Raw genomic sequence first — 24,619 nt, forward strand, 5'->3', positions numbered from 1 at the left:
GCGTGAAGGTTCCGCCATAATTTTACCGGCCTCTAAGCGTATGTACAAGAACGAGAAAATGCACAAGCACTCGTTTTTGGCACCGAGTCACAAATGTTTCGAGATCGTTTTCCAAGTACAGCTGCACCGAGTGTAAAACGGAGCTCGCGAGCTGTGGCCAAGCTACGCCAAACTGAATCGCAGCACCCCTCATCAAAGAAGTGGCTCTCTATTGTCTCCAGACAGGTTGGGCAGAGATCCCGGATGTCCGCAGAGGTATCTTCTCTCCCGTAGCTAACGGTTATATTCGGCACTCTAGTAAATTTACGGTGGTGGCAGTGGGAAAAGCGGCAACTTCTGCAGAATAGGCTAGCCAAACAGGGGGAACCAAACCGCTCGTGTGCTTTTGCTGCGTGCTGGCGTCAGCCAATCTATGAAAAGGCAGGGGCGACCTGCATTGTTCAGAAACGTCACGGGATTCTGTGGCTATTGTAAGAACAGCAGGTCACCCTCAGATTTGCCTGCTCCCGACAGCAGTTAAATCAGATATTTTCGCATGCAGCGTCGCTATTGTTTAACGCGAAATGGTTCTTCGATAACCCAATTGCGCAAGCATAGATCGTTACTTTGCATTATATTACAAAACCAGTTCCTTAAGAATAGTCTTCGTATTTTCGATAATAACTTAGCAGTGTAGCATGGTCAAAGACTGTTTAAATATCAACTCATCATTTCGACTTTTCAATTAAAATTGTTTCATATATGAAGCCCAATTTATGATACGAAGTGTACATATGAGTCTGTTGTGCGAATATTCTCAGTTTGAAATATTGTGTAGGAGCATCGCGAAGAAAACTTGACAAAATCCCATCAACCCATCGAAATGTTAATGTTACCAGTTGCCGAAATTGTATATGATAGTGGCATTACATGAACTGTGGTGCTGACCGTGGGGACCTTCAAGATGGTTGAGCGGAAGTACGGCATCTCTAAGGACATCTCAGGAACCGACCTCAAACTTATAGGCAGCGTGATTGAGCAGAGTCCCCCTAGATGTTTTTGTAGGGCTCCTTTCGTGTAAGTTAACGTAACCAGCCCTGAAGTCCAGCTAATATTGGTGGTTTAATGATACACATGTAGTCAACAAGTCTCGCACGAACACTCCGCAGCATGCTTTGAAATAGTTTTATTGACGCTAGCGTCGTACAGCTACGGTTTCTGTTGCCGAGATGTTACCCATCCAAGCCGACATACTATTCAAGCATACCCAGATATTAGCTCGGGAACAGCGCCCAGCCTTTTGCGGCTGGCATCAGTCTAAATAGTCGCCGCCATGCGCCGGAGCGCTTCTTTTAAGCTTGCTTTTTTAACACACTGTGTTCCTAAGTAAAATTTTTGTTGCATTAGACATTAGTTACAATAAGTGGAAGTCGTTACAGAAGAGGGAACAGTGGGTCAGAGCACTTCTTAAAAATGTTCCGGAAACGCTGAACACTCGTGGTGCAGGCTAATATAAACAAGTGAGACACATATAGCGAACAATATGATTTGCAATGCAAGACCAATTCACTGAGCCATCTATTATTCCCTTTCCTCCTGAGTGTTTTTTTTCCGAGAGAAAAAATAACGAAGAAGTGCTCAACCAATGACGCCCGCTGATGAAAAGACGAATCATCTTGCGCACTTGAAAACACCTATATACCTGCGAAGGTTTGAGCGCACTCGCTGGTAGCACATAAAAAATAAAACACTAAAAGCGTGCGGTATATCTCTGAAACCCCACTAGTACGCGAGCAATTCAAAAGATTTTTTCAGCAGTTGATTCATAAAGCAACAGCTATCTTTAAAGAAGCGATTGGACAATTACTTGGAAAGTGATGCAGGACCCCACTAAGGGCATCTTGACCAAAATCAACAAATGTTCCTTGGCGGAAACATGCAACGAGAAGGTAAGATGGCCGCTGGTCATTAAAGGTAACAGATTAGATTCCAAGACAAAGCAAACACGTGAGAAGTATGTATACGCAGAAAGTTGGTTGGGCAGACGAAGTTAATAAGTTTGCAGATAATGCTTGGCACAACAACGCATAGTACCGGGTTTATTTGTGAAAGATGCGAGAGCTGTGTGCCATCCAGCGGGCTTAGTGAGGCTGATGGCGATAATCTTTTTATAGGCATCATGGTCAACTCCAAGGAAAACAATCCTGCCATCCTGGACATATACACTGAAACCGCCAAGACCGTCTCTACAAACAAGAGCGACGGAGGCGGCAAGCGCCGTTCTAAGAAAAGCCATAAGGGCTCACGCGACAATCTGCTGGTGTGGGACTTCCTGGTTTCCAGGTTGGATAGCGAATGCTACGGCGAAGATCTCAGGTGGCTAGATCGCTCCCGCGGCGTATTCTTCATCCGCTGGGTTCACCAGAGCAGCAAGATGTTCGACCGCGATGGCCCCAACGTATTCCAAGTAAGCACCTCTCCTCTTCGCCTGTCTATGAATGCATACCTCTGCGCCACTGAAGACCGGAGCCTCTCTAGCTTTGCTTACAATGTAACGTGCCACGATGTTTTCTAAATTTCTTTAGCGTAGTCGATTTCTACTGGGCGTGTGGTAGCGTTCAGGCTGCACATTACTGCACGCTCAGTCACATTCATAGATGTCGTGTAGAGGTGCTACGTGGTCCCCTGTGATCCCGATCGTGCTAGATAAGTACAGGAATTATTCATTGTGATTGGTTCCTCAGAGAAACTTGCAGACAGGAGGCACACACCGCTGACGAATTCGGTCCTTATCGAGGCTAATCGTCATCAGCAAAACATCGTTTTATCTCTTCTAAGATCAAATAAAAGTATCTGCCTGCCACCGACTTGTTCTACGGATTAATACTCCGCTCGTGTGGGCCTTATCTGTGCCTTGATATTGAAAAAGGGTTTTGTGTTGTTGCGATGTGTTAAAAGCTTTATCGTGCAAACATTTCCGTGATGTCTACAGCCCCCCTGTGGTTTCCTTGCTTGTAACCGGCAGTTAAAACTCCGTCAATCAATCGCTTATTTTTCTAGGGGCGAAGTTCCTTTTTGTCTAACTGTGTCATGCGTCACGCGAAACCGAGAGAAGAAACGAGAAAAAAAAAGACAGTATCTCCCGAACACCATAATAGACAGTGCTGTCACATAGAAGTACATACAAACTGCAGTTGAATGAGGATACTCAAGATGGCGCTGTACCGCTACTCTCCCTTTGGCCGCTGCGCGGCCTGTGCCTGGGTACGCGGAAAACGAGTGCCTCCCTCTGTCTCATAATAATCGCCGTACGTGGTGGATCGTTGGTGTGGCATGGACAAAGCAGAACAGCGGGCGCGTTGAAGACGCTTGCGCTCGACTTCCTTGGCTCACGTCTCGTCAGTGTTTCCCGCGCGCCGTCTGCATTCTCTAATACGGTCGGACGCATGCATGGACGGACGGAATCTTCATCCCACTCATCATCACTTCACCCCGTGGATATTCTGTGATTTTTTTCAGCTACCGAAAATATTTATTTAATTATTTATTTATTCACGTCACCTTAAAGGTCCCGTAGGGACATTGAGTAAGGGGGGCGAGAAAAGAAAACGGAAAATATAACAAAAACAACAGAGTACAAAACATTATAATGTGGTGATATAACATAACTTACATAGAAAGGGCATGCAAAAACAATATATATCAAAATATAGATGTCATCGTGGCATTGCACCAATAAACTACGAAGTGTTTTCTCAGGGACGGCATGAGTAAGGGGCTCCAACCCTTTGGACCTGGTTTCTTTTTAGGACAATGGAAACAGTCGTCTAGTATTTCACCTCCGTGTTAATACGAGCGCAGCACGCGCGTTCGAACCCACGACCTTGGTGTGAGCAAGCGGAGAAGCGTACCAGTTAAATGATTCACAACAACGTCACAACATGATTCACAACAATCATCAATTCTTTTATATTCTCTTAAATGGCCGCTTATTTACTCGCCGCCCGATTATACCACATTATTTTTAAAATCTCAGATTGTCCTGACTCCTCTCAATGTGTAAAAAAACATCTAGGACGCTTTTGGTTCGCGTAAGACTAATGTTTTTTTTTCGGCCGCTGTTTCACGGCCAATATACTCTGAAAATTGTGGCCCCGCCGTGGTGGTATAGTGGCTAAGGTACTCGGCTGCTGACCCGCAGGTCGCGGGATCGAATCCCGGCGGCATCGGCCGCATTTACTATGGGGGCGGAAATGTTGTAGGTCCGTGTGCTCAGATTTGGGTGCACGTTAAAGAACCCAAGGTCGTCGAAATATCCGGAGCCCTCCACTACGGCGTCTCTCATAATCATATGGTGGTTTTGGGACGCACTGTTTCCCTCAGCTGGTGTATAACTCACCCTCGAGAGTGTTCTTGCCGTAAACATGGCGCCTCTCTCGCAGGACTGGTCTGCCATGAAAAGCCACTGGGATGACGAGGACCCCGAGAGACACGCAAAGGCGAAGCAGCGCGTGCAGGCCGCCTTTCTCAAGCAAAAGGATCTCATCCGCGTGGAAATGGGCAAAAGCCATCGCGTCTACCGCATCAAAAACTTTGAGGGTAAGCTCCTTTCCTCATTCTTTATAAGGGTCACGGTGTGAATGTAGCGGCAGAACTTTTAAAGACGCCTTTCTTGGGGACCTTCCCGCAAAAACTTTGGCCTGTCTGTCTGTACATTTGTCGGTTTGTCTACCGTTACCGCGAATCGGTTATTCTAAACAGCACCAGCCGATACCCCGAACGGCCGACCCCATCCACAGCGCCCACCAATGTTGCTCAAGAATCAGCATTCATACGTGTGCGATTGTCAATTAAAAAGCAATTATTGCGCATATCTGAGACACCATAAGAACACATGTATATTCTGCATGTTCATCTTTTACTAGAAAAGGCGTACATAAGTAATTCTAAGGACCATAGCGCTTATCACGCCGCGCTTGCACGAAGAAGCGAGTGTTTCCAACGCTTTGCTACGACGACACGGTGGTGGCACCTACCCGTCGCCTTGCGTTCTACACCTTATCACCTCTGAGATGGGTGCGCACACCCGTCTCAAAGTCACGCGCTTTGTTTTCTAAGACAACTGCCACATGACGCTTATGCCTCACGTGTGACGTGACTTGATGCACTCGTTCGCCTCCGCTGCACGCTCGAGGCACTCTTGACACAGTGCCTCCGGAATACCATTCAGCGATTTTCTTGCGCAGAACATCAAATAAATGTTTTGTTCACTCTCTCCACACGCAAGACTATCGTCTTTCGACGACATTTGCAGATTACATTGAGATACGGGGCCAATTTTTTTTACCTTTTTTCTTCCATGCTCTGTTATGAGATAGACCAAACAAATTTTTCTGATAGCTATATTAAACATCAACGTGAGGCAATAAGGGGGCTTAGAAAGGCCTATCGAGATTTCCCGATGTTTACAGTGTGTTTGTTGTGTGGTGATGTCTGCATAATCCAGTGTAGTTTTCTTCATTTGTTCTTAACTTGCAGTTATGTAAAATTGTAATAAGGCGATGCTGTCGCCAATGAATAACTCGAAAAAAATTGACGGCAGATCTACGAGGTGAAGGTTAGAAAAGCCTATCGAGATTTCCCGATGTTTACAGTGTGTTTGTTGTGCGGTGATGTCTGCATAATCCAGTGTAGTTTTCTTCATTTGTACCTAACTTGTAGTTATGTAAAAGTGCAATAAGGCGATGCTGCCGCCAATGAATAATTCGAAAAAAAATGACGGCAGATCTACGAGGTGAAGGATGATGAGATTGGGCGAAGCTCCTGGAAGTAATACCGTGAAATTTTCTGACGTTATTTTGCCCGATAAGAAACACCTGGCGTCTTCCGTTAAGCAGCTGACGTCTTTTTTTTTGTTTTGCTTTAGAAACAAATGGCGTCTTTTCGTTTTGCTTTTAGGAAACATCGGGCGGTTTTCGTTGGTTTAGTTCATCAATCAGCGGCGTTTTGAACAAAAAAGTTTTTATTGTTTAATCACGCACAGGGGAAATCTCACCAGGCACTACCTTGGAGGTAAACAATGGCTGCTACTGGGAATGAGAGACAGCAGAAGTCGGCTTTTAACACTTCTACTTCTACAAACGTTTCCTACTGGAACATGCCAATCGCTGCTAATGGGGAATGAGAGACCGGAGCATTCAGCTTTTAGTGAACGCGCACGCCGCGAAATTTTTATTGCTCAACAAACACAGGAGAAATATCCCACCGGCACCACCTTGCAGGTCATAATGTAACACTTGTTACACACTACGACTACGACTACGAGGCACGAACGGGTGCCGCTTTAAGCAGCTTCGCCCCTAAAAAACAGTATTGTTTGCAAAAAAAGGAAGCTGATTGTTTATACTAATTCATTAAATTACGTAATTACAAACGTTCTCCTCATTCCAACACGAGAAGATCATGCAATGCTTTTTGAGGATGTTCGTAAAACACCACCGATGGGTAGTCGAGGCTCCGGAGACGAGGTAAGCCGGCACTAAACATCACAAAACGACCAACTTTTAGATTATCTGTTTGGGGGCGAAGATCCTTACGCCGTGGGCCGTTTTTTTTTTCTTTTTATGGTTCCCTGCAGCACCATGGCTGAAATTCCCAATCAATTATCAAACTCAGCCAGTCAGCACTCACTTTTACCTCGATTAATTGTGCCATGAATTGTAATTATGGCTTCATATACTCAGTCTACGTGGTCATTGGTTCCTTTGACCATTTTGAGCAACATAATAACCGCAGCTGCCAGATGGTGTTACCACGTGTGCGGGTGCGCGCTCACGATCACAATGAAAGTAGGTCGTGCGTTGATTGATTGATTGATTGATTTGTGGGGTTTAACGTCCCAAAACCACTATTTGATTATGAGAGACGCCGTAGTGGAGGGCTCCGGAAATTTTGACCGCCTGGGGTTCTTTAACGTGCACCCAAATCTGAGTACATGGGCCTACAACATTTCCGCCTCCATCGGAAATGCAGCCGCCACAGCCGGGATTTGAACCCGCGACCTGCGGGTCAGCAGCCGAGTACCTTAGCCACTAGACCACCGTGGCGGGGCATAGGTCGTGCGTCAGAAAGCAGGGAAGAAAAGAGAGACAAAAGAAATGCTGCTCAATATCATGATGCTCATCGACAAATAGTCGTAGCTTCGTGCACCCTTTTGTTTGGACACTACCCCTTTCCCCTCATGCTTCTTTTTTTTTACACTTCAGCTTGCTCGCAGGTACGGAAAGAATTATTGTTTAAAGCCGGCAAAATCATGCAACTCCTTTCGTGCTTGACGGAATGTCAATGTTTTGGATGCGAAGCGTATTATGACCGAGCTCGATCAACCTGTGCAGCATGACCACCCTTCAGCGCACGCGCCCCTTACCTCTCTCCTCGCCTTCTCTCTCCTCTCTCTCGCCTCGCAGCGTCAACAAAGGCGGCGTCTGCTAGCCCGCTCGCTCCCCCCTCTCTCTCCTCTAGGTGTCCCTCACAGTGGCATGTACACCCCCATTGCACATGCGCATCCATAGAGTTTATCACAATCATACATAGAGAGAAATCTGGTGCTAGTGAGCTGCTGGATGCAAGGGAATGACGGGATATGTGAGCTTCGAACTTGGCTCGAATTTCTATACCTCCAAGACGCGTCTGGCTTCACGTTGAAATGGTTGATTTCTTACTTAAAAAAGCACGTAATAAGCTATTTATTTTTGTCGTTGCACATAAACGAGTTTTATTTAACACTATAATCCTCTACGTTGATGTACAATTTTAGGAAGCGGAAGAGGTAACCGACGGCCGCTAAACTTGGCAGGCAGACGACAAAGCGAGCGTTCCCTCCGCCACATGTATGTCGTCTGTTTCTTTTTTTCACCGTTTGGTTGTGCGGTCATGGTGAGTGGACTTTTATTTTAATATATAATACGCGTGAATTCCATCCGCCATAAAAGTTTTGTTTTAGAGAAGCTTTATTTACGCAGTCGTATTCGCTTTTGAGCCGAAGCCTCGCTCAACAACACAAGCGTGGGGGGGGGGGGGGGGAGTGATTTTAAATGAAAAGAAAAAAGTGGGCCCTCTTACTGTCTCTCAGGGGGAGGACACCTCAACAGCACTGCTCACGAGGGATGGGGGTAGAGAAGGGATCAAAAGGATATGATTAAAGGGTAAAGAGATAGAGAGGGAGGAAGGAGAGAGCGAGGCACAGGGACAGCGAACGATGGAAGTAAGGAGAGAGACAGGAAAGATGGACACGGCTGCAGGAGTCCGAGGACGGGGCACCACTGGCGAGAACTCTTGTCGTCGTCAGGAGATGGCGTAGGGCAAGTCCAGTAGGCCAGAGCTACGCTGTCGTCGAAAATCAGCGTCAGCAGTTGGCGTAGGGCCAGCCCAGTCGGCCAGAGCCAACGTTTCTAGAACTAGGCTAGAAACGTTGGCCAGAGCTACGCTGACGACGGAGAACGCGAGGGCCCAACCGGTCGGCACGAAATTCAATGAGCGAGTTTCCTAACACAAGCCTCGCAGACACGTATACCATCCTTCCCAGCGCTCCAACATCGCCCCTTAAGAAATTCACATAGACGGTGGCGCCACACTTCCCTCTAGGTATTTGTGCGAAACGCTATGTGCGCATCCTCTCCCACTCTTTCTCCTCTCCGTGCTCGCCCTCTATAGTCTTGCAATGCCCACGCAAGCAGCGTCTCCTGGCGATTTTCTCAATTGAGAAAAAAAAAGTCACAACTTATCCACGGAGTGAATGATGATGAGTGGAACGAAACGTCCGTCCGTCCGCCCGTCTTCCTGTCTGCCTGCCTCTCTTTGTGTCTGTGTGTATGCCGGGCTGCAGGCTACGCCGCCGGATGAAAGCGGGATTGCCCTAGACTATTGTGCGTAGAATATGCATTCTAGGCACTATACCTAGACCATAAGGAGCTTCGCCCCTAAAAGCGACTGCATCGCGCACAACCGTTCGTTCTCCACCCCGTATATAAGTCGCTGGGGCATTTTTCGTGGCAGCTGATTCGTGAAGGAATAAACTAATTTATTGATATTTCATGCTCAATGATTACTTTCAAATGCGTTTAAGGCCCCCTAAATTCAAGGCCCCCACGCACATGTGTATAAAAACGACCTCCCCTTTTCATTGCGCAGATTACCTAAAGATGGACAAAAAGTCAAAAGAGAAGAAGAATCGCCGGTTGCGTAACTGTACGACAGGCTGCGCCGAGTGCGAGCACATGTATCAATTTCTGAAATCGGGTGCGAAAGTGTCTGGTTATCAAGATGTGGACATGGTTGACGTGAAGAACGACAATAAGGTGAGTTTGGGTGCCTTTCTGCAATCGGCAGGAAAAGTAAGGTCACTTTCTTTTATCGTGCTGCCATTTCAATATATATAATTGTACTGGTACTACCTCTAGGAAAGCTGCACGGCGAATTAACAGAACCTGCTATAATTTAGTTTAGGGCCACTGACCTGGGATACAGTTTCCGGTAGGTGGAATTCATTATTAAGAATAAAAGTATTTATTGTCATATTCTGCCAGCTCTAAACCATCGACATGCAAATTAGCGTTTTCTTTGACATTTTCTTCTGTTGACATATCTCTACAGTATTTTGTCTTGCCCTTTATTGCACCGCTCACTAATTCAGGGGAAAACGTTGGTCTAGCTTTAAAGGGAAGGGGGTAAGTTGTTGTGCTGGTGGAAGTGCGGATGCTATGTGGGAGGGAAATAACAGGTGTGTCGAAGCAGGTGCGGCGCGCAGTCTGTTTAAATCGCTCTTGCGGGACCCTTCAGTTGATATTCTCTGGCAATATCAAGTTTGGCATGACTAAACGAACTAAACCATACGTACGCCATTCACATTTTATTTAGATGCGAAGCAGCTCTTTGACTTGCTTGTTTAACTGCGACTTTCCGCACGTACGCGCTGTGCTTCGCAAATGTTGGCACGGTGCCAAGTAGGTCACCCCGATGCTGTGCGGTGACATCACGCTCCCCTTGCAGTGCACGCTGACGTCACTCTCACGGCATCCGCAGCTGCCGCCTCGTCCGTTCGCCCGCAACACCTGCCGCGGCCGCCACTCGCCACACCACCTACTCGTCGGTTCACGCCGAATAAATCTGACGCGCCTCTAATGTATGCGTCGAAACATGTCTAAAGTTTCAACTACGAGACTTACACCAGGCATTGCTTCAAAGATATCTTTCAGCGTTCCCACAGTGCCCCTGTTAGCGCCGTTCAACTCGCGACGCCACCAGTGCACGACGCCGCGGCTTCACAACCTATCAGGGTTCCCATTGAGGCGATGGTCCAAGTTTTTTTTTTTTTTTGTAAGTGTGAATACACTTTAAAAGCGACCCCAAACTATCCACCGCCGTCGGCGGCGTCCGCAGTCTTCTCTCTATCTTTAAAAGAAAGAGGACTTGGCGGGCCGCAGCGTGACGCTCTACCGAATAAGCCACGGACGCGACGCTGATTCGGTGTCCGCTACCATCTGGATATAACGACGCGCGTTACTGACACCGATATATATATATATATATATATATATATATATATATATATATATATATATATATATATATATATATATATATATATATATATATATAGATAGATAGATAGATAGATAGATAGATAGATAGATAGATAGATAGATATACTGGTTTTTTTTTCAGCGTACTCAGCTGTTAACAGTGCTTGCCTCGGATGACTATAGAGACATGCTATTTGGACCATTTTAAAGCAGTTCTTAGTACGAAGAGTTGTGAAGCGCGCAACGATTGAAGGCACTGCATAGCATTTCAATGTATAGTGCGGTGCACTCCATCGCCGCCAGCGCTCCAGCAGATGATGTGACGTAGTCTAACATGGGTCCATGTGCGCTTGCGCCACTTAGCTTCGATGCGCGGCCGTGCAAGAGCGCAGCCACGCCGAGTGGTCTTCGCCCTCAGAGTGGATGGCATTGTACTCTTCATGTAGGGTAACAGGTTAAATTGTCTTTGGTCGAGTAGATACGTGATAAGACTATGCATGCTTGTTTATCGTAAGGATAAGAATCAGGTGGGGAGTTATGCACTTCTATTGCGTAGACTCAGGAAGCGTCGAGGCTGGTGTCGTTGTCCTCCTTCCCCTCGTTTTCGCCTTCGCTTCTACTTTCCGCCTCTGTATTATACTGATTGATTGATGTGTGGGGTTTAACGTCCCAAAACCACTACATGATTATGAGAGACGCCGTAGTGGAGGGCTCCGGAAATTTAGACCACCTGGGGTTCTTCAACGTGCACCCATATATGAGCACACGGGCCTACAACATTTCCGCCTCCATCGGAAATGCAGCCGCCGCAGCCGGGATTCGAACCCGCGCCCTGCGGGTCAGTAGCCGAGTACCTTAGCCACTAGACCACCGCGGCGGGGCTCTGTATTATACTGTACGTGGCTATGACTGCTGTCTCTTTTATGTATATTATTCATCTCACTTTCTTTTGAATGCGAAGCATTTCTTGGCGAGCTTCGGCGACTTTGAGCGTATTTATCAAGCCGCCTACGACTTTTAGTTCTCCAGGTCGTTTCGACAATGGTATCGATACCAAACTTGGTATGGTATAACATGACTGTGTGAAAAACATATTTGACTAGTCGTAACATGAAAATCAAGACATGTAATCTCATTAATGTCATGATTTACATTTCATGGTCCTGCAGTTCTTGTGGTGGTTTCGTTCACATGACATGTTGCAAAACTGGTATGGTATTACATGATTGCATGGCGAACACAAGCAACAGACCCTAACACAAAAATCATGACATGCGTGTCATGTTACAGCATGACTACGTGCTACGCTCATGATGCTCTCGCGGCCGTTTCGCTGGCGTCACATATGCCCTATATGGTATTACAGCAAGTGGAAGGATGACGAAGGTATCTAACTGGATCAAACATGATAATCATAGGATGCGTGTCATGTAACATGACTATACATGCCACGCTAATAATGCGCTCGTTGCCGTTTCGCTAGCTTCACATGTACCAAACTCGGTAATACGCGACGCTAACAGACGACATAGGTAAATGACACATCCAAACATGATAATCACGACATGCGTGCCATGTAACATGACTACATGCCACATTCATGATGCGCTCACGGCATGATGCTTCACATATAATTTGGTATTACGTGACACCAATAGATGACGAAGGTATATGACTAGTGCAAACATGATAATCATGAGATGCGTGTCACGTGAGAACATGACTACATGCCACAGTGAAGGCGCCAATACATTTCGACATGACGCGGTGCACGTGCTCGCCGGCGTTCATTTCGTCGCGTCACGCCGGCGTTGCCACGCCAGGCGCCGGTCCCGCCATATACTCACAGGCACGCGCCACACTGTGTTGCTTTGACGCATGCGCGTTTCAGCGCATCCGCAGTCCCTCCGTCATGAAAAGAGGTAGACACGGTGTTGTCTGGGTAACGCATCGGCGCGAAATGCAGCATGTCACATTTCGCGACGGTTGCTGTCAGGTCATGCCGACGGGTGCTGGACGCGCCTGGCGTCAGACTATAGAGTGCTCGGCTAACGTAGCGTCGCTGTGCCCAGCGTACGTGGGCGTCATAGCTATATTGGAGTATATTGGACTCTTCATGATGCGCTCGTGGCCGTTTTTGCTAACTCTACATATAACAAAATTGGTGTTACGTGATGCCAATGGATGACAATGGATGTAGGAACATGACAACATTCCACGCTGATAGCGTGCTCGCGGCCATTTTGCTAGCTCCACATATACTAAGTTTGGTAAACGTGACGTGAATAAATGACGAAAGTAAACGACACATCTAAACATGATAATCATGAGACGAAAGTCATGTACGGCATCATTTACCTCCACCTCTTAACGTTGTGCTGATTTTTAAGTAACATATGAACGTTTCTCATTCGTGCTTCGCATATCATTGATTATCACTGCACGTGGTATCTGCTTTTTTTTTTCTGTCTCCTCTTTCCATCCTACCTTCTCTTTGCTCTGTTTCTTCCTTTCTCTCCCTATATATACCACTCTTTGTGTACTCTTTCTTGCGCCTGTTTCTCCCGCTACCATAATGATGATAATGATGGGCTTTATGTATGGCTCACAGCCATTCTAGTGCATTGTGTCTATTCATTTCTTTGTCTTTCTGTCTTTGTCTTTCTGTCTTTGTCTCTCTCTTTCCACTCTTTTCCTTCTGGTGCTTTCTATATTTCCTCAGATTTGGGTGCACGCTAGAGAACCCCAGGTGGTCGAAATTTCCGGAGCCCTCCACTACAGCGTCTCTCATAATCATATGGTGGTTTTGGGACATGAAACCCCACATATCAATCAATCAATCTATATTTACATTTCTGTACTCCTCTTGTGGATGAGAATTATGGAATCCCACGCTGGGAAAATCGGTGCTCTAATTCTGACAGTGAAACAGAAGTTGAAGAGGATGAAGAGAGCATGGCCAGTTCGAATATGATTTTATAAATGACCCAGGCAGCTTTTTTCTTGCCCATTGGCCACGCTTTCGAACACCTCAAATTGCTTTTGTCCAGAAACAACTAGATAGGGTAAATGTAAAAATTCGAGATGTGATTGCGGTGCAGGTTACAAATCAAATTCTTAAGATAGAATTCGATGGCATTTTTCCCTCTAAGCCCAAATTACAATCCTATAGGGTCTTAAATTGCCGACTGCAGGATTATCTTGCACACGCAGGAACGAGTAATATTATAGCCACAGATGCTTCAGTAATGTATGAAAAGACAGGTGTAGGTATACACTCCCATTTGCTTGACTGGTCTTTTTCATTAAGATTACCGGATTTCACCCCAGTTTTTGAAGCTGAGCTGTTGGCAATAGTTCTAGCGCTGCGAAAGCTACCTTTGAATACCGCTAACGCGATCATAATCACGGCTTCCCTGTCAGTATGAACGTCGATTACGGCGTCAACAAAATCGATGGCCTTAAAGACGCTCCTTATTCTAGTTCCTCCTCAGCTGCAGCTACTGAAATTAATATGGGTACCCGGTCATTGCGGCTTCGAAGTAAATGAAATCGCCGACTCTCTAGCACGAGCAGCATTGGAAGGGCCAGTACTATCAGTCATTCCCGAAGTGGCCACTATAACTGCGACAAGATACAGAAAGCTTACGCTCAGTGCAGACGCTATGGAAGCAATATTGTCAACACCAGAATTTACTCACTTAAGATTTCCATGGAAAACCCATTGGTGTCCAACAAGAAAGTTGGAAACCATAATAACCAGATTTCGATGTCGTGTCCCCCCGTTAAATTTCTATTCACATAGGGATGGTCTGGCGATATCACCACTATGCAGCTTTTGTTCAGAATTGTAAACAATAGAGCACTATTTTTTATCATGTCGCCGATACGAATTGCTGAGGAAAACATTCTTAGTCCTCCCATTCACTAGCCTGGGGCTGAATTCCACTATAGAAAACATACTTTCCTTCGGTGCTTACGATCTTGGCTTCACCCACGAGAACGTTTTCTATGCAGTTTGCAAGCACCTTAATGAAAGTAAAGGAATTAAGCTTTTAATTGCGTGATTATTATTCGTGCAAAAAAATTTCAACGAACACAAGAGCATTGTTTTACCATGCTGATTCTTATTCAAGGTAATGAATAATTGTCTTATCTGAACGAGTGACAAACAACTATTGCACTTCTTTCATTCTGCCTAGGGTGTCTTTTCTTTTTTCTTTCTTTTTTCTGGTGGGTGGTTTTGATATTGAAAAAAAATCTTTTTTAATTAAGTCATCGATTCTTGGCCGATTCTCTGAGTGGGTACGAGCCATGGCTGTGGAATCATCATCATCATCATCATCAGTTCATGACTATGATACTCTTATGGAGTCGCAAACTGCCATAAAGCACATCACTGAGCACTCCGCTGTAATAAACTTACCTCTGTCGCTAAGACATTAACTGAGCAGGAATTCTCAACTTATAAGGGGCTTTTCTTTCTTTTCCATTGTTACGGCACTCCTGTTGTACAACCCAGTGAGCTCGCATTATTGTTCTTGCGCAGCCCTACGCCGGCGGCAAGGGCTCCCAGAAGACCAGGAGTCCCGCCGAAATGGAGTGCGCGTTCGCCCTGCTCATTCTGAGGTACGGGTGTCACTGGCAGCCACAGCATCCGCACTCCGCCGTAGACCCACTCGACCTCTCGCCACATGGAACTACGCCAGCTTCGGAACCTCGCAAGGTGGATCAAGTGGTGAGTGCATCGTTGCTGTATAGCTTAAAGCTGTTTACTCGCCTGCTGACCCACAGGTCGTGGGATTGAATCCCGGCTGCGGCGGCTGCGTTTCCGATGGAGGCGGAAATGTTGTAGGCCCGTGTGCTCAGATTTGGGTGCACGTTAAAGAACCCTAGGTGGTCGAAATTTCCGGAGCCCTCCACTACGGCGTCTCTCATAATCATACGGTGGTTTTGGGACGTTAAACCCCACATATCAATCGATCAATCATTAGCTTAAAGCTGCTAGATCGCATATATTTGAGCTGTACTTGCGCGCGTGTCGACCTAGCGTATACGTGCCGTGACACATAGGTTATACCTCTGGCAGCTGTTTCAAGCCCTTTTCCATTGATTGATTGATTGATTGATTGATTGATTGATTGATATGTGGTGTTTAACGTCCCAAAACCACCAAATAATTATGAGATACGCCGTAGTGGAGGGCTACCAAAACTTCGACCACCTGGGGTTTCTTAACGAGCGCCGAAATCTAAGCACACGACCCTTCAGAACTTTCACCTCCATTGAAAATGCAACCACCACCACCTGGATTCAATCCCGCGATTCGCAGGTCAGCAGCTGAGTACCTTAGTCACTAGACCATCGCGGCGGGGCTGAAAGGAAGCTGAACTAATCGGTTCTGATTCATGTTTGAAAATTCTGTGCAAATACGAACTCAAGATAAAAGATAGGACACCGCAAACGCTCGTTTCTTGGGCTACTTTTATTTCTGCATATTTCATCCGAGGACTACGTCGTGGTTTCCTAAAAATCAAGTTTACCCGTTTGAAAAAGGCAATCGTGATGTCTTGAATTTTCTCGTATCCGTGTTTGTACGCCCTGTCTTTTTACCATGATCACAGGGTCCTTTGTCAATTTCCTTAAGACGAATTCAAGATAAAAGTAGTCTTCTTCTTCCCCCTCTCTGCCGACGTTATGATCTTCCTTCGGCCTTCTTTCCAAAGCATCCTGATCTGAACGTGGGTTCGCAATGGCTGCATGATCAGAGGCACAGCAAGCCTACCGCACCTCCCCTGGTTCGACACTAGCGCATTTGACGAAGATGTGATGCGATGATGTCGTGACGTTGCATCCCGTGACGTTCCGTCATAGTGACGTCGCGAATTCAGCCGATATGTAACATGGTGATTTTGTGCATCACCCATGCCGGTACCGGTGGTTACATTAGGCGTATTCAAAATTTTCGCGTTCAAATGCTAGCTCTCCCATCCACAGCCATTACTGGGGCTTCCTCGGTGAATTCGCATAAGTCCACCCCAATATCACTCACTTATTTTTTCTGAAGTAAAAAAAAACAAAAAAAAGCTTCGGGTGCTTAGGATAGTCGAGTATTCATAAAGCCCTTCGTGTAGCTGGTTTTAGGTTGCAGAGTCGTACATTCCCCTTAATTTAGTCTTAAATTGAGACATACAGGCGCAACTAAATGGAAGCTCTTTAGTGGGAGGGAGGGCGACCACTAGAGAGGCCAGCGCTGCTGTCGCTGTGACGTAGTAATCGACATCACGTGACTCGTCTATGCCGTTGACCGTGCAGCGCGCTTGCTTGCAACCCCGAGTCAGTTCATGCTCTAACTTACAGGTTTGTTTACATACCCGTTGCCGCAGTGCCGGACGTATTTGAGTAAGCCTTAATGTGAAAGAGCCCGTCCAAAACGTCGCGGAACCTGTACACTTGACCGATAAAACTGAAATTGGCGAGACAAGTGAGCATTCATCATTAGGTATGTAGCTCTCTTAGCGGCCAATATTTTTTTTTTTTTTTGAGCGTCCCTGCAACCGCAAAGATTTTGCGTTTGCAATTGGAGATAGATTGTACGGTATGTATGACGATGTACTTCGCGGATCTGTAGGCACAGGAAGTTATTGCTTTTATTCGCACCAGGCTAAAAAGAACGATTCCCGAAGCGTAGAATCACACCAGCCATTCTCTTCTGCCCTTGTATGGTGATGCGGTCTTTATTTCTTGCCCTGGTGTGAGAGTTTCCGCGCGTACGCTAAAACCAAGAAGCAGCTGTATGCATGTCCGGAAAAGCGGAGAATGGGGGAGCAACAAAGCATTGATTATCGCATGTGCTGCAAGCATTTTCGCGAAAATATTTCGTGTACTGCGTTGGGGTTGATATCTGTTGACTACGACATGCAACTTTCTGGGAATGTGCGTACACATAAAAAAACTTTACTACGTTTATAACGCCTGGCTGACTGGCCGTTTCCAGCTGTCTGCAGCTCAAGGGTGGCGAGGACGATTCTGTCCTGATGGCGTCATTTCGCGCTGCATATTCAGGCGTCTCTTGTTCTTCTGTTAGCAGCCATGATGATGAGCTGAGCGGCTGGTAAACGAATTGGTTGATGCCAGGGACCAGCAGAGTCACTCAAAACAAGATACGGAAATTGTAATTAATAGTCGAGGAAACGATGCGGGCACGTATTTCAATTGCAACATTCACGCATAACGTCACATCAGTCAATACTGCCACGCAGAGAGGCACGAATACAGAAAGCGAGGATTAGGGAGACAAAATATATGCGAGTGAAGTTCCACTGACTAAAGCTTGTGTCTTATAAATAACGGTCAACTAATGACTCTGGTGAAAGTAACAGACCGCGCAAACTGCGGTTGTTGAGAAGAGCAACGTTGTTGCCGCAGCTCCATGGAGATACCCTTATGAAATGTCAGGCGAACTTATTAACCAACTCCAAAGCGTCGTTTACCTTCGACCACTTGATATCGCTCTGATAACTAGGGCGAGCTGTTGCCGTGAATACTGCGCGGCAGTCCACACTGATCAAAACGTTACCGCTCGGCCGCGCACTTTCCGCGCAAAAGCAAGAGACAGGTTCGCGCCACCGTGCTTGCCTCGGTAAACGTAAACGTTCGCGCAATGCGAGAATTCTTCGATTTAACTATTACTGGATAATTTTCATTACAACTCACCTTTTACCAGAACGCCTCTTTGCGTTGTGCGGCCATGCGCACGCGCTCCGTCGAAAGTTCACGACGCGGCGATGACCGTACGTTGGCTCGCTGCAAATCTTCGTTGGCTACAAGCACTGCCGCACTACCAATAAAGTTGCTGCCAACCAAAACCACTCGAGATGGTTTCGCAGCTAATACGAGCACAACCGACGCTTGCGAAGCGAGAACAGCCACGGCAAAACAGCCAACATCACAGGAGTTGTCGAACACTTCGCACAGCCGGTACCACGTGATGTCGTTTTACACGTCACAGATGGATTGCGGCAGATGGCGCCACAGTAAGTGCTCGCCGCCAATATACGCAGCATTCTCATTGACGGAGAAAGAAAGTGCGTTTGGCTGCTTGACTAGCTTTCACAAATGAAAGGCCGGCGTGTGGCATTTCTGGCAGCAAAGCCGACGTTTTGAATTTTTTTGTAACCGAGCTTAGAAGTTAACCGCTGGCTCAGATTTTTTAGCAAGTGCTGAGGGATTGTACGACAAAGAAACAGACGAGCATGGCGCATTTTCTTCTTCTCTGTGTTCTCTTCTTTGTGTTAGCATCGATTTGTGGTTGTTGCGCCATATTAGGTTAGTTATGCTGCTTCTCAAACGCAGGAGAGTGGTCCAGCCTATGTACCCAGTCCAGTTGCCTTGAAACACTGAACACGATAAATTGGCGAACCCGTTCCCGTGTAGTCGTTCATAACCCGTGTTCTCTTCCCGTTCTGCCGTAGGTTCCAGAGGAAGCTGCCATGTCCAGCCCAGACGCCTCATCGGCTGAAGACGAGGGAATCATGGCACCCGACAGCGTGGTCGTGAATGAAGAGCAAGTAGCGGCGCTCAGGGCTTTGAACCCACTGTTGGTCCAGCCCGACACCGGCAGTGGTGACAGCCCACTGGTATTCTGGGCCTAGGCTGCAGCTACCAACAAGCAATACCAGTCTGCTGCCTTCGGTGCCCACAGTGCGACTGTCGTCCTTCTGCTCCGACCTGGCATCGATGTTGCAAGCCATGATGAACGATTACGACCGCATCACGCCGGTGTTCTAGCTTTAGTTTTTGACACGGGTTGAAAAAAAGTTTGCAACCTTTGATGCCCACAAATATCAATAAAATTTGAAATAGAAAATGACCACCTTGGTAATCTACCGAAACCTGTCAGATAATACGACAGCAAGCCATTTAATGAGCTTTAAATGCTGTTTTCCAATGGCCAAGGGAAGCGTCTGAACAAAGGCGGCCATGTGTTTTGGATGCCTGTATGCTATCATGTCCTGAACAGCGTGTAAAACAAAGAAAAAAAAAGACAAGCGTTTTCTTTGAACTGAAAGTGTATTGAACGAAAGCTCCAACTCATGATGATCTTCATACTACTGGCGCACACCCACAAAGGGGGGATCAGCCAAAAACTGGGCGGCAGGATCTTTAAGCTATCACACACACACACACACACACACACACACACACACACACACACACACACACACACACACGCACACACACACACACACACACACACACACACACACACACACACACATATATATATATATATATATATATATATATATATATACATATATATATATATATATATATATATATATATATATATATATATATATATATATATATATATATATATATATATATATATATATATATATACAAGGGGAACAAGTGTATACTTAAGGGCTCGTTTTTTGTTTTACATAATATTAATGAGATCTAACAGACAATAATGCCAAGGAACGTATAGGGGAAGTTATTAGGCCAATTGTAATGTAAATGAGAGGAAAGAAAAGTGGGTGAAAAGATAACTTGCCATGGGCCGGATCCTGCCCACGGCAACTTATCTTTTCACCCACTTTTCTTTCTTCTCATTTACATTACAATTGGCCTAATAACTTCTCCTACACCTTCCTTGGCATTATTGTCTGTTAGATCTCATATATATATATATATATATATATATATATATATATATATATATATATATATATATATATATATATATATATATATATATATGAGATCGATATATATATATATATATATATATATATATATATATATATATATATATATATATATATATATATATATATATATATATATAGAGAGAGAGAGAGAGATAGAGAGAGAGAGAGAGAGAGAGAGAAGCCAGCAATCGGGAAAGTGGTATATCTGAGCAAGGATGCAGGCTATCAGGTGCGATTTGAGACAGAGGTAGTGATGGGTCCAAAGCGAGTGATATTAGTAAATAATCACCACTAACATGACAGTCGCTTTGATTCAAATATGTAGTCAAATACCACAGAGCAGACGTCCCTGTGGCTATAACCTAATTTAATGTTGCCAAATTCATTACAAAAGCTTCAGGCATAATTCTTCATCATCGTCAGACTCAGCATCGAAAAACTGCACAAAATTCCTTCCCTTGCTAGTGTGTAGTGGGTACCACGATCCTTCGAAGAATGGCATAGTAAATGCCTTCACACAAAAAATATGATTCATGACATAGTGTGTACTCTGCAAATATGCTTTTAGTAGTTACCGAAATAGTGTTTAAAAAAAGGCTCTGAAAGGCCCCTCTTCTGGTTTTTGCTCTGAGAGCGCAGCGCGTTCCACATAGGCCTGGTGGTTTCTTTTTTTTTTCTGTTCTTAGTTAAATCGCTACAACCATTGAAGTGCCATCGATAAAACTTATTGAACAACGCTCAATTTTGGCAGCCCTGTTCTTTTTTTGCGCGTATGATGAAACAGCGGGGGACGCGTATCCCATACACCATATAATTTGTGGGGTTTAACGTCCCAAAACCACCATATGATTATGAGAGACGCCGTAGTGGAGGGCTCCGGAAATTTAGACCACCTGGGGCTCTTTAACGTGCACCCAAATCTGAGCACACGGGCCTACAACATTTCCGCCTCCATCGGAAATGCAGCCGCCAAAGCCAGGATTTGATCCCGCGACCTGCGGGTCAGCAGCCGAGTACCTTAGCCACTAGACCACCGTGGCGGAGCTCCCACACACCATAGAAACGGGGGTATAGCGGCGAAGACATATGCGTCGCTTTTCCATGTTATTAATTGGGAACTAATGAACAGTGACGCCAAGAAAGTATGGGCTGTATTGTTAATGAATATTGTAATGTGAATGTGAATAAAGAAAAGTGATTGATAAGATAACTTACCACCGGCAGAAGCTGAACCTGCGACCTTCGAGTAAAGGCATATGACCGCCACCAAAGAGCTCAGTTGATAGAGCATCGGACGCGTTATTTGAAGGTCGCCAGTTCGGCCCCGGCCCGCGCCAAGTTATTGGTTCGTTCACTCATGTTTCTTCACAATTGCATTACAATTACTATCCCCACTCGGCATGTCATTCCAATAATTTGATACAATTAAATCCGTAATAATGTTGTGAAAACATGCTGCAAATATACAGGAAACATATGGACTTTCTACAAATTCAGGAGGAAATTCTAAACATCTGTTAAGATTTTCTTATACGACAGCTTTCAATGTAAAAAAAAAATATGGCTTATGATGAAAAATACGATAAACTCTACCTTGGGAGAAGAATACGTGTTGAGAAAAAAAGTGCTCAGCAATTTATAGTATTCGGTACTCTACTATGGTAGGGCAGAAAGTAATCTCTAACGAACGGTTTCTTCATCGACTGTGCATGGAGCAGACTCATGAACCTTACGCTACTGGCTGTGCATGGAGCCAACGCCTTCTTAACTGCCGCATCGAGTAGGGGGCATTAGGGGCATCTGCGAATGCCCAAAAATGGGCATGGTTCGTTCAACTCATACATTATGTGTAATCTGAGCACTGTTGTTAGAGGAGTGAGCATTAGTACACTCTAAGGATTGCACATATTTGTTATCCACTCTCGTCGATATAGATAATTGCTGTTAACTTACATATACAAGGTAGAGCTATATACCATAGAGCTTGAGGAAATAAAAAGAGTACGTGTTATGAACACTGCTGGCATGCCATATAGATGGATTCTTGGCTCTGAAGGGAAAGCTACGGGGTCGAAGCTTCTGAACATATAGCCCTACGTGAAGCGGTCCGATTTGGCGCGTTTCTTCTGACGCTGTGAAATGTGATGGGGACGCAGCGTTTCATACAGACGCGGCTTTGCAGCTGAGGTACACGTAAAAAGGGCGGGACTCCCTCGCGCGTCCGAAAATTCTGTAAAGATAAACAAATACAGCTGTTAATAGCTCCGCCTACAAAAATAAATGAGGGACTTTTATATTTCACGTTTAAAAAGCACAACATATCAACGGAGTGAATAATGGTGAGTGGGGCAAAGCATCCATTCATCCGTCTGTCTCTCGGATGAATGGATGGATTGATATAACTGTACCCTTTAGATCGGGCGGTGGCTAGCGCCACCAAACCGTAATACTTAGTGAACTAAAACCTAGATTTATTTTTTTCCTTTAAATAGTGAGGTTGAAGACTCGTACTTGGCAGTGAAGGGTTTAATTTTCACTCGTGCCTTGATTTTAGCCACCAATCAGATAACCTCATTCTAGATAATTTTACCCGCTTAAGGTCTATTTTGCCCTACCTGTCCCTAAACCCCATTGCTTTGAAAAACTCTGCGCCTTCATCCTGAACTATATAGGGTGAAGCCCTTTACAGAACATTATCAAGTGTCCGGCAGTTTCCTCTTCCTCTCCACACGCACTACATAGCGTGTCTACCCTTCGTATTTGGCCCGGTATGTCTTGGTTCGCAATACTCCCGTCCTGGCCTCAAACAGTTGAGAACTACCCCGAGTATTATCATAGATCCTTTTCTTCGCAATTTCCTGTTTAAAAGTTCGATAGATCTCTAGTTCGGACTTCTTAATCATGCCAATTCTCCACATGTCAGTCTCCGTTTCCTTCACTTTCTTCTTAACCGATAGTTCTTTTTGGTTTCGCCACCTGCTGTTTTCCAAGTATTTACCAGTCGATTTCCTCCTGCTTCGCTTCCTCCATTTTGTATCGACATTCTTCATGTGCAAGTGGCTGAAAACCTTCCTAGCCCAACGCTCCTCTTCCATTTCTCTCAATCGCTTCTCAAATTTCATCTTGCTGCTAGCTTCCCTGCCCTCAAATGATGTCCATCCCGTATCACCTTGTACTCCCTGATTTGGTGTACTCCCGTGAGCTCCTAAAGCAAGTCTACCTATTCCACGTTGCTTAATTTTTAATCTTGCTTGAACTTCTGATCTCATCCACAAGACCGCGTTGCCGAACGTCAGCCCAGAAACCAAGACCCCTTTCCGTATTCCTCTCACAACATTATACCTATTGTAATTCCACAGTGCCCTATCTTTCATCACTGCTGCATTCCTGTTACCTTTAGTCGTCACGTATGTTTCGTCATCCCTTACGTACTCGGTCTCCATCTCTATAGGGCAGCGCCATCTATTGCATGATAAGAGAGACTCTACGAAGTGCGCCGGAGGGACAAGGCATCGCCCTAGGACATAATGAGCTTCGCCCCTCATACGGGCGCTGTTGTTGCGGTAGGATGCGCACGATTTGGCTCTGTAGCCTTCGCTTCAATGCCAAGAAAAGTTGTCGCCGACTCCCAAGTATAGTTAAATCTGCTTCGAGCTTTCAACCGGGTCCGGGACAAACATCATAGTGCGTCTGACGCAAGTTCTCAACCCGGCCCAAGCGTGGATGGCGAATAATCGATGGCGACTTACGAGGAGATGCGTAGGCGTGACAGCCACGATGGTGTTGTCAGCGAGATCACAACTCCAGCTTGACATGACTGTTTCAGTGGGAAAGAAAAAAAAAGACACCTGGCGCTATAGAGCTTCCCCATTATATTAGCTTACTCTGGAGGAGGTGGAGAAAACGAAGATTATTTTGCCGAATGGTATAGCAGTGCAGGTTCAATTTCCACCCTATGGTAACTAAAATATTACTGCTCCCCGTCGGGGAATCGAACACCGGCCTCCCGCGTGACAGGCGGGGATACTGACCACTATACTAACGAGGATATGCGCATCCACGGCAGACACCACGGTGTTGTCTGCGAGATCACAACTCTAGCTTGACATGACTGTTTCAGTGGGAGAGAAAAAAAAAACAAAGACACCTGGTGCTATAGAGCTTCCCCATTATATTAGTTTACTCTGAAGAAGATGGAGAAAACGAAGATAATTTTGCCGAATGGTATAGCAGTGCAGGTTCAATTTCCACCCTATGGTAACTAAAATATTACTGCTCCCCGTCGGGGAATCGAACCCCAGTCTTCCGCGTGACCGGCGGGGATACTGACCACTATAC

The 24,619-nt window shown here is 45.6% G+C and overlaps 1 protein-coding gene and 1 non-coding gene across 2 annotated transcripts; one reads left to right on the forward strand and one right to left on the reverse strand.

Annotated features, from left to right (window-relative positions):
• The first annotated feature begins 2,158 nt into the window (after positions 1–2,158).
• Positions 2,159–19,431, forward strand: LOC142772292 (uncharacterized). The gene is made up of 5 exons (XM_075874489.1): positions 2,159–2,446; positions 4,422–4,578; positions 9,169–9,335; positions 15,109–15,297; positions 19,034–19,431. The coding sequence occupies exons 1-5, from the start codon at positions 2,159–2,161 to the stop codon at positions 19,211–19,213; spliced, it is 981 nt and encodes a 326-aa protein (XP_075730604.1). The 3' UTR covers positions 19,214–19,431.
• Positions 19,432–24,257: 4,826 nt separating this feature from the next.
• On the reverse strand, positions 24,258–24,329 carry TRNAD-GUC (transfer RNA aspartic acid (anticodon GUC)). The gene has a single exon. It is a non-coding gene; the product is annotated as a tRNA-Asp (tRNA).
• Between the last annotated feature and the right edge of the window lie 290 nt (positions 24,330–24,619).

This window comes from Rhipicephalus microplus, chromosome 9 (assembly GCF_043290135.1).
Source record: "Rhipicephalus microplus isolate Deutch F79 chromosome 9, USDA_Rmic, whole genome shotgun sequence".
Taxonomy (NCBI): Eukaryota; Metazoa; Arthropoda; class Arachnida; order Ixodida; family Ixodidae; genus Rhipicephalus; species Rhipicephalus microplus.